Genomic DNA, 16,244 nt, shown 5'->3' with positions numbered 1-16,244 from the left:
TAGCCCTCATTAACGGGTGATGCTGGGACTATACCTGTGTGCGAATAGTCTGTAGTAGTCTGTGGCTAGCATCAAGCTGTGTTCTATATGAGCAGTTGGTTAATGGAAATACAAATAATCGGATGAGCTGAGATGGATACACATAATGTGACCCATCACATCAAACACACAGTTGATGGAAGCCCACATTTAAAGATGGTAATGAAAATGGATGTGAAAAATAATGACACTTAAGTATATTTGACACATAAAATCACTATATTCTCTACATCCGACTTGCAACATCAATGGCTGAGGTGTCATTCATTTTGATGAGAACAGCCCTGTTTCAATGTGATCATTCACATAAGGGTATATATCGACTTTGCAACATGAGATACTCTGACTTTGTTGCATTTATTGAAATACTGCTTCCAAATGTACTAGAAAAGGATTTACTAACAACATATAGTACAAATATATTCATTTCTACTTGACATAAATATACAATTTAACATAAATAAACAATATTGAATACTATAGCACACTGAAATATTTGGAATATAATGGGTTGCAGCATTCGTTGTCTTAATGAGTACAAAATGAAGAGCACTTTTCCAAAATGGCCATCATGTTCCTGAAAATGTGTATTTCCCAATACTTTTTACATGGAAGATCCAACAAAATTTCCTAAAATCAGGAAATTTCCTGAAGATTTACATCCCGGCACTGTGACTGTATTCCAGTTTGATCCACAATATTTTGCTTCTGACCATAACCTAACATACCAGTGATGAACAAACCCTGTATTAGAAAAGTGCTTTTCAAATTTTCTGACACTGTGCGTATTATTCTTATTTACAAAATAAACCTTTAGTAACAGAGTGATTATAATTTCAATAAAAAACATTTTAACAAGATGATTCATATGTACACATTTCAAATACTTTATTATATTCATCCCAAATGAAGCTAGATTGGTACATACCTGCACACACACCCCATCCCACACACACTAATAATCACATAAGGAACATAACATATTCACATTTTCCTTAGACTGCATGAATCCTCTGATTAGTTTAAGTAACTGAAGAAACACAAGCATATGCTAACTGAAAGTAGCGGCTTCGTAGCGCTGCATTGAGGATGTTTTTTCGCTATTTTGTATGGGTAATTTTTTGCATGTTTATGTAATTAGATTGAAATATCTACAGCTAACAAGGGACTAATTTGGTGCCTACTAAAAATGACTCGGCATCAAATCTGTTTTACAGTGTTTCTAGTCCACTTTCCAGGTTTCAAAAGTATACACACACCCACTTTAGGTTTTCTTTGTGGTACCTTCCTCCATCAATCTTGTGACTACCGCACTAGTCTCCAGTGAAGGCACGGAATCTGTATTCCAATGCTTTCTTACGTAGCATCAATTCTCTGGTTAGTTCAAGAGACTGCAAGTAAAGATCAAGGAAAAGCAATATTAGTCTTACCATATAAAGTATACATTATTAATGTGATTTGTGAAGGGAGCACATCAACACATCAAAATCACCTGTTTGTCACATGTGATGTGATCAAGCAAAATGAGTCGGAATGTCAGGAATATTGGTATTAATCAGATATAGCCAATAATAGTATTCAACCTTTTTTGTATTTTATTGTTCTGAGCAACACTGTCTCTGGAATAGCAAGACAGTCTAATTAAGATGGGATATTCAGCAAAATAAATCTCTGAGAATGGCTATGTAATGAAATTGAAAACTAAATTTTGATTTTGATTGACATCAGACCCATTTAACTTGATTGCATCACATATATCTGATTTCAGTGTGGGTCTTATCAAGGGTGAAAATATATTGTAATCTGAGGATGGCAGACATTTCACATCTGCATCTTGCCTATATTTTTTCCAACCTAGAAATTGTGAGACTCGCCGGCTCAACATGGACTGATATAGAATGGTGTGCACGCAGTTAAAGTGTGTTCGGTTTATATAAGGCGGAAAATATAAGGCTCATAACACCCGTGTATTGATATAGAACAGCATGCACGCAGCTGGGCGCAATGCTTATGCTAGTTGTGCGTTGCGTAATGCGTGACTGGCGCACGCTTTTGTGAATTTACGCGAGCATGAGTTGGAACTTGATTGACTCGCGCAGTAACAAAAGTAATAATTTCCGCCTTATATAAACCGAACAAACTTTAGGAGTAGCACGCAGTACCTACGCTAAGTGCTTTTAGCGTAATGTGTGACTGGCGCACGCTTGTGCATCACAACAACTTGAAATGCAAATCCATCAGAAATGCATCATAGTTGGATCAAACTCAGGTTCCCTCATTAGTGAGTCATTAGTTCCCGAATGTCAATTCACAACACCCACAGCAAAATAATCAATGTTAGTAATACCCTTTCTTACCCTTTGTAGTACAAAATGAATAACAAAATTGAGACACAAGTTTTGTGCATATACACTATACGATCACAGGCCTTGTTTATGTAGACAAGTGTAACCGATCAGTTTATATGAATGATGTCATTATGTATGTCATTTAATTAGATAGGTGAATATGACAACTCAGCATGGTTATCATAGCTCAGCATCAGACAGAAAGCGATTCTGATTTACATTTATCAAAATATGAAATTAGACAAATATATGAGCTACGAACTTTGTAATTTCACATAAGCTTCTATTGATCATGTCTGAATACTCAAAACTGAATTTTCTGTCTAGGAACTGCATAGTTACCGAATAGGGTGCAACTTGCTAGACTTGAGTCCAGTCCTCGTTAAATACAGAGTTTAGGGTTAGGGTTGGGGTAGGGCAGTCTTGTAATAAGACTAGTAAAGTTGTACCCTATTTCAGCAATCGCTCCTAATTTTGTAACTATTATTCCTGCTGAATTATTGCTCAAGATTTTTTACCCTCTATGCAAATTCTGTTAGTTGTGCATTATATTACATGTATACCAACTTTATATTAATATGAGGAACAATTTATCTGTGAACATAAACAATTTTCTCTCAAATTTATCTGTTAAATCCTCACAACTTGTGATCTTATAATTATATAGCACTATGCTGAAATGTTGCTGGTTCTTTTTTCAATCCAAAAACATATTCTATGGTCCAACAACTTGTCTAGTCCATTTGGCTGCCTCCTGAAAGTGATGTCAGTGTGTGCTCCAGTGACTGGAGTATTAAATCGAGAGCGCTTACTCAAAGAACTGGCATGTTAACACGCATGATCAAACATGGTCCATCTGCATGTCACTGTGCAGAGAAAGCCAAATGGACCATATAGTCATTTGTTAGTCACAGTTAAATTGTCCCTTCATCACACATAAACACCACACCACACGTTCCACCACATACCACCACCAACAACCAAGTCAAGACTTACAATTCATATATAAATAAATTCTCATCCAACTTTTTTGGTTACCAAATTCTGACATTAGAAAATTCACCCAACGTAGGAAGCTACTCAGAGTAAGAATGCATGCAGAGAAAAGAACACACAAATTAATTACTAGAATGTAGTTGTTAGTTGACACTTTTCAGTAAGCTGAAAATCTTATCAATATATTATTGAAAAAGTGTTTCAAGTTTGACAACCGGCTTTTTGTGTGTATACAAATGGAAATATTCCATGCAGCTTGACACAGCTTGACACATTTCTTTCAGCTTATAGAGCTAGTGTAGTTAAGAAGGTATGTACCTGAAAATAAAACTTTTGTTATTGGAAAATCAGCACAAATTTACTGATAGTTACACAAAACTTATAGATCAGAAATGAAATAAATCTACAGTTACACAAAACTTATACAAAAAAGACAAAAAATGATGACACCAGAAAGTTTCAATGCTCCTAATAATATTAAAGCCCACATGATTGATATCATTAATCTTGGTCTTTGCATTAGTAGTCAATATCACTAACTACAAGATTGTGTTATTTTTATACTAAATTGGTGAACATTAGTCATGCATCAGTTATGATATTTAGCAGTCTCACCATGTCTTACTCCAAAGCACTCAATAATTTTGACACCTGGTTTAAGAATTAGATTACAACAATAAGCACTACATTGGGTTGCATTGATGGAATGGGTGGGGTAATGAAGTTTGCTTTCAAATAAATAAACTCAAAGTAACGTAATCTGATAGTTACAAAGAGAAATTCAAACAAACATATCATTTGAGGGGGGGAATTAGGCAGGGTGGGGTCGGTAGAATTAAGATGTTAATTATTTCATTATTGTTATTTTTCATTCTGAGTTCAAGGGCAGCAAATGAAGTTATTATAAGCTGGGATTTCATTCCGATGATTGCTCTAATTACCACATATCAACATTTCGACTGCAGCCAATATTTAGGTCGACACAAACACAAATGCTGGAAAATCATACAGAAACATTCAGTAAATATTTCAAATAGTTATTGCTCAAGTTATATTGGTATTTGAGGTTGGTGATTATACATTTGGGAGAAAGTATGTGAAACTGACTTCCAAATGCATCCTACATTTTACTTTAGTATATTGCACTTTGATGTCAATTTCTCTTGACTTATTGGGCTATTCCAGAAATTTTCCACACACCCCCAAAGATGACAAAGTTAAATTTAAAACAAAAATGTGGGATTTTCCATGAATTTTCCTGATGGGAATTCTCAAGCAATATTGAGGGGGAAAGCTGTGGGAAATCCCAATGTCATCTTGGGGGTGGAAAATTTCTGGAATAGCCCATTCGAATCAAATACAATTTATTTTAAAGTTAAAGAATATTACCTATGCATGTATGAGTCCACCATTAAGGGTAGACGAGGTATTGTTGGTCGAAGCAACCTAAAAATCGATTTTCATTATCTAGATCAATATATTATTGAAAATTAACACCTTGATGTTTTGCAAAAGTTCATTCTACAAGTCGTATACTTTGCAAACTTGCTTAATTTATTGTTGTTAATGAGTTATGTACGTTTTACAAAAGTGTTGTTGTTTCAGCCCTCTTTACAACGTAACTCAAGAACCGCATCACCTATAAAAGTATATCTGTGATATTTTAATTCTTCTACACGCTCGCGATGAATTGAGCAAAGCAGTTTTTGCCAAAGCTCACTACCATTCGCAAGATGCTGTGAACTACCAAATCACAACAGTTTAAAATAATGAATAGCCTTAAGGTGTGAGACAACATGCAAATGACAAAAAATATGTAACAATCAAAGCAACATGACTAAGGTTTTGTCCCATGAACAAAATACATAAATACAAAAAATAAAGCCAAACTGTTGAGATAATCATTCACCAAAGTAAAATGCAATACATAATTTAAGCTTACCATTTCTAGGTCTCTCTTGGCAGCTTCCATTTCTTCACGGGGGTTACCTCTGGGTTGTTTTTTCCTCTCACTAACTTTTGCTTGGTGGTCTTTAATTTTCTGCATTAATTGTCTATCTCTTTGAATTCTGAAACAATGCAAATATTTTATCAAATTTTAGATAAAAACAAACACACACATAAACCTGATGATAAATACAGACTAAAATACTACACATGTTGCAGACCTTGCTGGCATCTTTTTTATCCATGGGAAAAATATGGCTTACAGGATTGACAACTATCATCACTAAAATAAGTCCTTTCAGGAGGATTTTTATGAAAAACACAGATCAAGCACAACAATAACACAACCATACTACCACATCAATAGCTCATCTAACGTGTTGTTGCCAGTGTGTTATTGGCTGTGGTGTTTCTGTTAACCGTATGCAATATCTTTTGGTGCTAATTCGTTGCCGTAGTGCACGTTAGTAACCATTGGGCTCACACATCTGTTCCACAGGCTTTGTGTTGTGATCATTTCGGTCATAACAAAGAAAGCGTGAGCCAGTTGACTAACTTGACTTAGCAACAGTCATATTCTAATGTGCACTATGACAACAAATTCCAATCAGCTGCTGCTGAAAGGTGTATTAGACTGGTTTCAGGAGGTCATGTCTTCACAGGGGTATGGACTTCAACTGGAATAGTCCAGTGGATTTGTGACAAATTTCTACTTCTTACTGCATTAAAATTAAAATTTGATACAAGTGAAATCCAAATAGCAAACAAATAACAGTCAGTCACTTCCTTTTCCAACTGAATATGGCTATAAATAGTGCATGTAGTTTATTTGTCAAAATAAGAAGATCATTGGAAATTAAAGGCTAGTTATATGAGATGTGACAGAATCACTGAATAAATCAGGTACCTTGCTTGCTCCATCATCTTTCTATTTTCTGGATTGGATCTGTTCTTCATTGTTTCATGTTTTTGCTTTACTTCTTGCTATAATTATAAAAACAGAGAAGAGAAATTTATTGAACACAAAAATGAAAATATACATTTTATGAATGAAGGCTTTGCACTGATCAGTAAATAATTACATTATATCTGTGATTTAATGATCAAGTTTAAATTCATTTTAAAAGTAACATCTATCCAATACTTAATAGTGGCTCATTTAGATTTAGCATGTAGATATGTGTTGAAATGCATGCAATGGAAGATCACTGGTTAAAAAAATACTCATAAAATGCATCAGATTTTGACATCAAAAGAGCTTTGAGAAAAGGATTACTTTTGTTGTTGTCTTACTTGCTGCTCCTTACTTTTGCCTTGTATGTGATTTTGACAATTGCTGGCTTTAGCCTGACTGGATCCAACTGTGTTACATTTGATTAAAAACTAGATTTTGCGGTTCTCGGGTTGGGCGGTTCTCGTGATAGGCCTATCTCTAATTACCCAACACCCGTTACCCATATACCTGCCCTGACCTTTTAAACTACTATATGATATAGGTCTCTCAATGATCAAGACCCAATTTGACACAACTTAATCAATTCAGTTTTGTAGCTGTGACTTCGGTACCCATAAATCTGGAAACCCATCGTTCGCCTCTTCTAAGCCTTGTCCTGCTACCACATATTATGAGGGCCCTGAAATTAATATCTGGATGTAGGCTGTTACTAAACATGCTAAAGTAATGAAATCAATTGGGAGAAATGTAAATGCAATTAGGCCTAATATAATGGGTTATAGGTTAGGGTTAGGGTTTAAGTTTCTTCTATTCAAAAGTTAACTACGGAAAATATATCATTATTATATGTGTGCCGTATTGAAATACGTGTTGAAAATAGGCCTACTCATCCGATGAGATGCACCTACACGATGTGTTGAAAATAGGCCTAGTCCGATGAGATGCACCTGCACAATGTGTTGATGAAATGCACCTGCATGATTAGTCTTGCACTGTAATGCTTTCCTATGCGCGCACTGCGCCCATCGGTACTCTGTGCACACACCTGTTAATACTCTGCGATAATGCACCGCGCGCATGCGATGCACACCGCGAGCATGAATTAGCACACCGCGAGCACACGATAGCGCGCGGACAGAGGGACGGACAGACACTCTGTGATTAGTATTAAAGATATGTTTTCAACTCACTCTTTCTCTACATACCTTTATTCTCTCCTCTTTTGACATAACTTTCATATAGGCAGGGTCTGTATCATAAGGCATCTTCACAGGATCCGTAAAATCTAAAATGCAAACAAGATAACAAATAATTTAACACCTGGTAGCATGTGTACCTCAAATGCACGCAAGTTCTGTAAAAGGTGGGTAAAAGGGGCAGAAATCAAATATTTAGAAAAACAACAACAACTGACACACAAAAGAAATGGAATGGGTTCTAAAAAGAAATCCCAAGCCTTGGTGTTACTTCAGCCGCATGTGCATGTTTTTCTCCAGAGGGGAAAATGCCCAAAACTTTTGCAAAAACCTCAAAAGGTGCCACACAAACTGGTGTACTGTACAGTTCATTTGGCTTCCTTGAAACAGTAGCGTCCTTGTATGATACACATGCGATGAAAGGCAGTGTATTTGTAGGGCGCAATCACTTCGTGCCGCATTGTGCGCTACAGTCACGCGGCCTTTGATCACACGCTACTGTCTCAAGGAAGCAAAATGAACTACAGGTGGTTTATTTTGTTTGACAAACACTCCAAAATTCACATAGTTCAACAGTGATGTGCAAGAATAAAAACCTGTGTCATGAAAAAATGTTTTGAATTTGTAACATTTTTAAAGAATAACCTTTACTTGTTAGTTTATCCTTGTATATTTTTCCTTTTGTGAAAAATTAACAGAAAAAGAAAATTAGGTGCCTCACCACAAATTGCAAATGTCTTCAAGTTAACTTAATTTACCTGGATTTATTTTATTTTCTGTAACTCATGATCAAATATTGAGAATATTGTGTGTTACCATGCAAGGTTTTAGGATTGTCTTTTGGTGGTACTTTCCAAAGATTACAAAAACCTGCTCAATTTATCATGTGTAACAAATTGTAATAACACTCAACTGTGTCGAAAAATTAGGGGGTTGTTATGGGGTGTTGATAAAAAGTAGACTTAGAATTTGTGTGGAAGTTAATATTTTGATAAACTTTATAAGCAGTCAGTGCTGGTGATCATTACCAAATTCATTCCAGGATTTGTACATCCCCGCTGCAGAGCAAAACATAGGTGTACAGCATTTAATACGGAACATTTTACTATTAATATAAATAGAGAATTGAAATAATGATGATTAAAATGAATATGACAAGATTTTATGATGATGATAAGGCAAAAAAAAAAAAGGTTTGTCTCAAAGCTCACGACAAATTTAAAAACAAATGCGAAATGCGATTTTTTGATTTTTTATTCCGACTTTTTTCATGGTATTTTGAGAAAAAAGTCTGATTTTTGCCGATTTTTTTTTTGAAAAAAAAAAATTTCCGCATTTGTTTTTTTGTCAAATCGTGGGATTTTACAAACGCGCGCGCAAGCTTTGAGACGAACCTTTTTTTTTTTTTGGCCTAACACAAATATGAAGATTTTTATGAATTAAAATGTACACTCTAACCATATTAAAGTTTGTTCGGCTTATATAAGGCTTTGTTACTGCGCGAGTCAATAAAGTCCCAACTCAAGCTTGCGTAAATTCACATAAACGTGTGCCAGTCAAGCATTATGCAACACACAACTAGCGTAAGCATTGCATTCAACTGCGTGCATGCCATTCTATATCAATACACAGTGTTATGAGTCTTATTTTTTCCGGCTTATATAAACCGAACAAACTTAGCATTGTATTAATTATTGTATTAAATGACAAGAATGGCAAGCATATATTCAAAAAATAATGAAACATATGAACATAAGACGACAAAGACTATGGTATTCAGTGATGATGATGATTGGGAAGATGCAAGGAACAGGGAATGAAGCAAAAGAAGAGGGGACATGATTCAGTATACATGCAGTCACTCTCAAGACTGCTTGCAATATTACCTTGTACTTGAGCATTGCGCACAGCCCGTACATAATGCTTGCGTTGTAACTCTTTGGTTTCAGCTCGCCAATCATCAAGAAGTTGCAGGTCTCTGTAACAATGAAAATAAATTTTAAAAAAGTAGTGAATTCTCCAAGTTTAATGGCATCACATTTAATGAAGATTACACTTTTGTATCATGAGGGTTTAAATCATGCTGCATTATGCTTCAGTATGGCATGTTGTATCCATGATCCACATATTCCATTTACCTCAAATACAATGGTTGTCCAAAATGGTCAAACAAATCTGTTGTTTCCTTTTTCAAAATGTTGTAATCATGTTTCAAGTCAGAGCTATATAGATGTTACAAAATATATGTGAGAGTATTGTTCCTGCGAATACTCCCATCTGTACACTTGTGGTACCAGGCCTACACCGTGGTCATGAATCTTTCACGTTTTGATCCATTACTATATATCAACAGTTAGCATAAAAACCAATTCTTCTAATTGACTTACTTCCTTTTCTGTTCTATGGCATCCTGTTTTTCTTTCAGTTCTTTCAACTTGGCTAGTTTTTGCTCTTCTGCATGCCTAGATTCTATTGGATCTATTGTTCTTGGTGAGCGCAGTTTCTGTTCCTTTTTCTTCTTTTTCCTGAAATTTAAAGTTTTGTCAATACTTATTGTGAATGAACTGATTGTTGTGTCTGAGGTCACCAGACCATGACTGGAGGTCACTAGACAGGAACTGGATGTCACAGGTCCTTAGATTCTGGACTCTTGCTCCTGAATATTTATGAACATAAGTGTATTTCATTCATCATGCATATACATGTACTATGTCTGTTATATGTTGTACTCAGCTGTGTTTTCTTTATCCTATAAACATTTTTCCTGTAATGTCACTAAACCAATATTGGGTCTGAAGAAACAACACATGTGAACCCAACATTCAGGCATCGTAAAACCTAAAATATGCCATTCACTGTTAATTTTCTCCTGTTTTGTCTATATTTATCTCAGCTTTAACAGCACTACAGTTAAAACCTATGCAAAATGCTTAAGAAACAAAACACACAATGCTTTTTGAAAGCCAATCTTTGTTTTTGCAATACATGTAGTTATTGCGAGCAACATTTTGTGTTCAACATTTGAGCGGAAAGGACTCGAACACTGGACCAAATAGCCATTGATCGGTGATGTCTGAGAAGAGGTCTATACAAAGACCATCTATCTGAGACCGATTAAAGTACACCTGAAACTTGAACTTCCTACCTTTGTTTTGCAGACATGACACCCAAAGCACCAGCTCGTTTGAACTTCTCATACTGCAGCTGCTTGTATTCATCATAACTTAAATGCCTATGTAATGAGACCGATGTAGGTCTGGGGAATTCCAGATCTTCATCATTGATATTCTGATTACTTCTGATCAAGTCTTTCCCACCCGAGCGATAAATCTTGTTCTGATGATCCGATGGCAAGAATTCACCTTCACTGTCGGATGATGCCCTTGTACCTGATGAGTCACTTAATTGAAGATCCTCTACCATGTACTCTGCAGTGAACAATTACACAAGAAATTCAGATTATTTGTTTGTTTGATTAAATAATGGGGGTGTGGGGTGCATGTGAAACTGTTGGCAAATAGGCAAATGAAGACATTTTGAAAAGACATGATGTTGATTCCATCAAAGTTGTCCAGTTTTTAACAGCTTAACATATATTGAAACAAACTTGATGGCCTAAGAATAACACTATTGACAGATAGACAAACAAACAAATAAAAAGTATGTCCATACCAGCAGATAGAATCCTCTTATCTTTGATTTGTATTGCATCTTTGAGATATCTCAATATTTCTTTAACTCCCTTCTCTATAATCCTTCCAGGTGGGAATACCAGTGGGTTGTTGTGTAGATTCAAACCGTCCAATGTCTTAACACAACCTACGGACAGAAATTACAAATATGCATTAGGTGGTTAGGCCAATAAAAAAATTGTTTGTTTGCCTTTAAGAGACAAAAATTTGAAGGGTCGGTAGGTTGATCCTTTTCTTTTCATGAGCACTTCCACCATTTTGATATATGGAAAGTGAAACAACATCTCACAACATAACTAAAGCTATGTGAACACCTGATGTGGTGTTTTGATTGTAGCAGTACCATACAACAGTGTTTCTTAGAAAAAAATGTATTGGCCTTACGAAAAAAACAAGTGTGGGGATTTTTAAATTCCCAAACTGTCATAAATAATGATAATTGAATGTTATCAGTGATTTGTTTACTTTGTAATTTGAACATGATGTGTGCTTCACTATAGGTGAATTGATTAACTTGCAAGAACCCCAGCACTGAATGGTGATGAAAAATTGATAAAGATTTAGAGTGAAATACTAAGTTTTCACACAAAACAAGTGGTAGTTACAGCTGGCTCAGTCCCTCTGATCGTGATGCCCTTGAATAGCACACACCCAGTACTGTACCAGTGTTGGAGGAAATCAGTATTAAATTTGTCATACAAACTCTATTTTATAGCAGTGATGTTTCACATCCTTTCAGGCGGTAACCAGGTTAAAATGTATCTTTATATACTACTAGATTTCGCGGTTCTCGGGTTGGGCGGTTCTCGTGATAGGCCTATCTCTAATTACCCAACACCCGTTACCCATAATACTTGTCCTAACCTTTCAAACAACTACGATATGCGTTGCTCAATGATTAATCAACTCTGTTAATGTTTTGTAGATGCACCTGTTAGTCACACTGTAATGTTTTTCCGATGTGCGCACTGTACTACGCGCACACTCCCGTTGATACTCCGCGATAGCGCACCATGAAAGCACCCGATAGTGCACCGCGTGAACAACGCAAACGCTGGACGAAAACGCGATAGCGGACAGAGGACGGACGGACACGCCATAATTAGTATTAAGATACTGAGGTCAAAATTAATATAAAACCTGCCATCTTTTATTGATAAGGTTTAAACAAATGATTTGAACTGGTTACAGTTCCAACTATGATGTTCTATTCAAGAAAATGCTGCTATCAATCCACACATACTTTCTGAGTATAACAAACTGATATGAACTAATAGAGGTGTATGTTGATTGCAGCTATATTGTGGGTATCTAGGTCAGAAGAGGTCCTTAAAGACTTACCCAACTCAGCAGGAAGCTCCTTTATTTGATTATCTTCTAACAGAAGTGTCCTCAAACACCTGTTGAATAAAAAAGTAAAGTACTATCACATCATGGTATGTAAACACATGAAATGGTGCAAAGGCATGAAAATTCACAAACTTTATGAGTGATATGGATTTGTGAGCTTTTCATGCTCCCAAATATTTCTTTTCCCTATAGGCCTTCAATAAATTTGGAATATCTTCTGCTGCGCTCCTCTGGATATTCCTCAGTTCCAAAATGTCATCATCCTCTAATCAATTATCAAATAGTCATCTGCTTATGTTGGATGATCCTTGGAAACATTAAAATATTACGATTTTGGGCGCATTTTCATTGACTGAGAATTTGCTACTTGACCAGTAGCTACACCTTGGCATTACACTCGTCATAGCTTTTGTTTTAAAACTCCAGTAGCACCTCAGAATGGATCAACAATTCATTTATCTTGACGAAGAGGCTGTTCACTTGATTTGTTGGGAGTGGTTTTCCTTTCCTTGATCTCTCTTCAATTCTGTTTCTTTTATTTCTTCAACCATGGTGGCCTGCATGTAGCATGCTTAAATGCCTTTTAGCCTGTTTTGCACAATTAATTTGAGCCTGGTCCCATCAGGCTTCAAGTGTGTCTTCCACATGAAGGGAATATTTAAAAAACCCACACAAACAAGCAGACAATAAAAGTGGCAAACCAAGCCTATTTTCACCTGGTAGGGTTATCCCTAAACTTACCTGTGTCCTCCTATAGTTGCAGGTAGTGATTGAAGACAATTGCTGCGTAGATCAAGCCATCTAAGATTAGGTAGTCTTTCAAACAATTCACCAGGTATCTCTTTGATTTCATTCCCTTCAAGATACAAATACTGTAAGAAGAAAGATACAAGCGAAAATCAGATACAAGTGAAAGTAATCATCATTGTGTGAGTTAACATTCTGAGCTATTCTGTACAGGCCCAGTACCCTAATCAGCCTTCATCTAGAAAAACCATCAAAGCCAGGATCAGCTGCCAAACATTTTATATAGGTAAACTGGGACAATCATAAAAATAGGTTTGTTGTTCACAAGAATTTCAAGTGGGCTTTTTTTTTTCACAAGAGCAAACTAACATTTATCTTTATTATAGGGGCTGAGTTGAGAGCCTTATGCTGGTTACATACTTTCCTGCCGCTTGCCCCAGATGATTTTGCTTCACTGCGCTGTCGCACCAGAAATGCTAGCAGTGACCAGCGGCAAGCCGATATATCGATCACTCCACCGCGACGGCAGCGCCGCTGGGAGTTGAATTCAAGTCAACTCGGAGCGGTGCCGCTCTGACGTATGAGAACAAAATACGATCTTGGAGCGGTGATGAGCGGCACGAGTGGCTTTCACAGTCATGCCGCTGCTGCTCAGCGGTGTGCCGCTCCACTTGCAGACAAGTGCAAGCGGCATGATGAAACGTCACACCGCTCAGCGGCAGAAAGTATGAAACCAGCATTACTGATTGAGCTAACTTGACTACACATATTATCTTTGCAAATAATTAGATAATAGATAATACCTCTACATGGTCAAGTTCCAAAACTGCAGATGGAATGTACTGTAACCTTTTCTTGCTTATATCTAGAGATATGGCACCAAGAGAGCGGGCTACACCAATGATGTTATCAACATCTTCACTCATCCTTTTACCAATACCATTGCAAGGATCTGTTGACTCAGGAACTTCTACCTCTGATGCAGACTCACTCTCTTCTTCTACACCCATCATGTGAAAGCCCAAGCTGAAATGATAATCAAAAGTATTTTATCTGAATTTATGGCTTTTTACACAAATGAAATTACGATGCAATACAATGCAATTTGAATGCGCAGCATATCTATAGAAATAACGTGGCCCGATTTTAGGTAGAATTAGACTACAACTGGGCTGGGTAGGTGGGCCTAGTGGGGATTATGCACTTTCAGTTTCCCACACGTTTGAACGGGAATTGGATTGCGTACTTTTTCCATGTCTAGTGAGCAAATTTCTTCAATATTTTGAGAAAATGATGTCAAATTTTCTATTCTAATTTCTATAGATATTGTTTGGTAATAATGTCTTTGCCAATAGTATGTTTAAAGTTGTAATTTTGTGTTTTTGATCGCAAAGATCGGATATTTTCGTTCTCGATTCGAATTCTGAACACGTCGCAAGGGTGCCAATTTCGGCAGAACTTTGACGATAACTTTTTGGACACTAAAATGCATTCGATCCTTAATTTTGTTTCAACCGAGTCTTAAATTAGCAAGCACAAAATGGCGTAAGCCAGTCCTTATATACATAGGTACGGCGTATATAGGACTGGCAAGCGAGTCTAGGACTATAGTGGGAATTCAAATTGAATGAACGCAGCTTTTAATAGCGTGACAAATTTTTGCGTACACTGCGCGATGTACGCCAGCGTGTGAGACTGTGCGTGAGTAACACGGAAGTGAATCCAACCATGCCAACGCACTCGTGATTGGATAGCATTGTATCCAAGGTCGTATGCGTTAAGCGTTGTAGTTTGAAATACGCAATATCGATCGCGGTTAGATCGAGTGCAGCTGTTAAAAGCTGCGTTCATTCAATTCTTACTATAGGTGGGCCCAGGCTTGCGCCTGGCCCTGGCCTGGACGCTTAATTTCTTTCTGCAACCATAATGGGCCGCAATATATCACTAACCGCATAGTCCGAGGCAAGGTTCATTTTTGTCAGGGTTAGGGTCTTAGGGTTAGGGTTAGGGTTAGCGGTTAGGGTTTAGGGTTAGGGTTTAGGGGTTAAGGTTAGGGTTAGGGTTAGGGTTAGGGTTAGGGATTAGGGTTAGGGTTAGGATTATATTCGTATTTATTAGTACTAATATACTAGACTAGTAATAGTATATTGTGTGTATGCAGTTTATTCCGTAATCAATAAGTATCATAAACAAACACCTTTCTGGCACAACGAATCATAGCACAGTCGTGTAGGCATTAGACTATGGATACATAGGTTGTGGGTTCGAACCCCAGGTAAACCGTTATAGAATTTTAATTCTATCGATTTCTTTTATTTTATTAAGTAAGAGGAAATAATAATGGTAATAAACTCGTGTTATATCTAGCCTCATAGGCCTATAATTACATGTATGTACTATGTGTTATCGCATTGCGGCCCATTATTTATGGTTGCAGAAAGAAATAACGCGGCCTGGACAGTTTGTCACTTTGTGACAATTTTATTACCACTCCTTCCATTGCATTCAGTACTACTGGTACTGCATTGAGTTTTTGCGTGAATATAGATAACAAGCTAAAAGTATAGTGCTCAACTCTACAGGTATACAAGTAACAGGTATAATTCATGAATTTATTTTTACATCACTCATCACTGCATGACTGACTGTACATCGGACGGGAAAGGTGCATAATTTTGATACATACTCTCCTGTCGATAGGCCAAATACTCGATCAGTTAACATCATGAACATACATAGAGTCAATGGGTTTATCATCTTATTGTGTATTAAAATACTTCATTTTATTCACCCGATTCAAGAGATAAATATATTACCATTACTTTAATACACCTCAAAACCTCAGATTTACCATCAAGCCGGGAATCTTCGCGTCTCCATAACCATGGTGAAAGCTGATTTATACTTTATCGCGAAGCGACGAGCGATTGATATGTGACCAATGAAGCAGCGGGCATTTTCCAACGCAACAAAA

General features: G+C 36.7%; 1 protein-coding gene across 4 annotated transcripts; it reads right to left on the bottom strand.

The window, feature by feature from the left end:
* Window positions 1-546: 546 nt before the first annotated feature.
* LOC140151277 (uncharacterized) lies at window positions 547-16,244 on the bottom strand. 4 transcript variants are annotated; one of them, XM_072173584.1, is made up of 13 exons: window positions 16,087-16,239; window positions 14,074-14,296; window positions 13,265-13,395; window positions 12,515-12,573; window positions 11,154-11,300; window positions 10,627-10,909; window positions 9,869-10,006; window positions 9,368-9,459; window positions 7,491-7,570; window positions 6,238-6,314; window positions 5,326-5,452; window positions 3,999-4,034; window positions 547-1,430 (listed from the first exon to the last, which is right to left on the bottom strand). In XM_072173584.1, the coding sequence occupies exons 2-12, from the start codon at window positions 14,281-14,283 to the stop codon at window positions 4,005-4,007; spliced, it is 1,374 nt and encodes a 457-aa protein (XP_072029685.1). In that variant the 5' UTR covers window positions 14,284-14,296; window positions 16,087-16,239; the 3' UTR covers window positions 547-1,430; window positions 3,999-4,004. The 4 variants fall into 4 exon arrangements, with proteins under 4 accessions (XP_072029685.1, XP_072029677.1, XP_072029670.1 ...); XM_072173576.1 differs by lacking the exon at window positions 3,999-4,034 and adding an exon at window positions 3,384-3,463 and having other exon boundaries at window positions 548-1,430; window positions 16,087-16,238; XM_072173569.1 differs by lacking the exon at window positions 3,999-4,034 and having other exon boundaries at window positions 550-1,430; window positions 16,122-16,244.

The sequence above is a fragment of the Amphiura filiformis genome, chromosome 1 (assembly GCF_039555335.1).
Source record: "Amphiura filiformis chromosome 1, Afil_fr2py, whole genome shotgun sequence".
NCBI lineage: Eukaryota > Metazoa > Echinodermata > Ophiuroidea > Amphilepidida > Amphiuridae > Amphiura > Amphiura filiformis.
This window is presented reverse-complemented; position numbering and strand designations above follow the sequence as displayed.

What these genes read in the sequence shown, in the direction of transcription:
- LOC140151277 (XM_072173569.1), bottom strand. Translation starts at nt 14,283, where the DNA reads ATGATGGGTGTAGAAGAAGAGAGTGAGTCTGCATCAGAGGTAGAAGTT. An exon ending in TGGAACTTGACCATGTAGAG is followed by an intron (nt 13,396 to 14,073) that starts GTATTATCTATT and finishes TTCTTCTTACAG; the next exon opens with TATTTGTATCTTGAAGGGAA. An exon ending in GTCATGTCTGCAAAACAAAG is followed by an intron (nt 10,007 to 10,626) that starts GTAGGAAGTTCA and finishes TTTAAATTTCAG; the next exon opens with GAAAAAGAAGAAAAAGGAAC.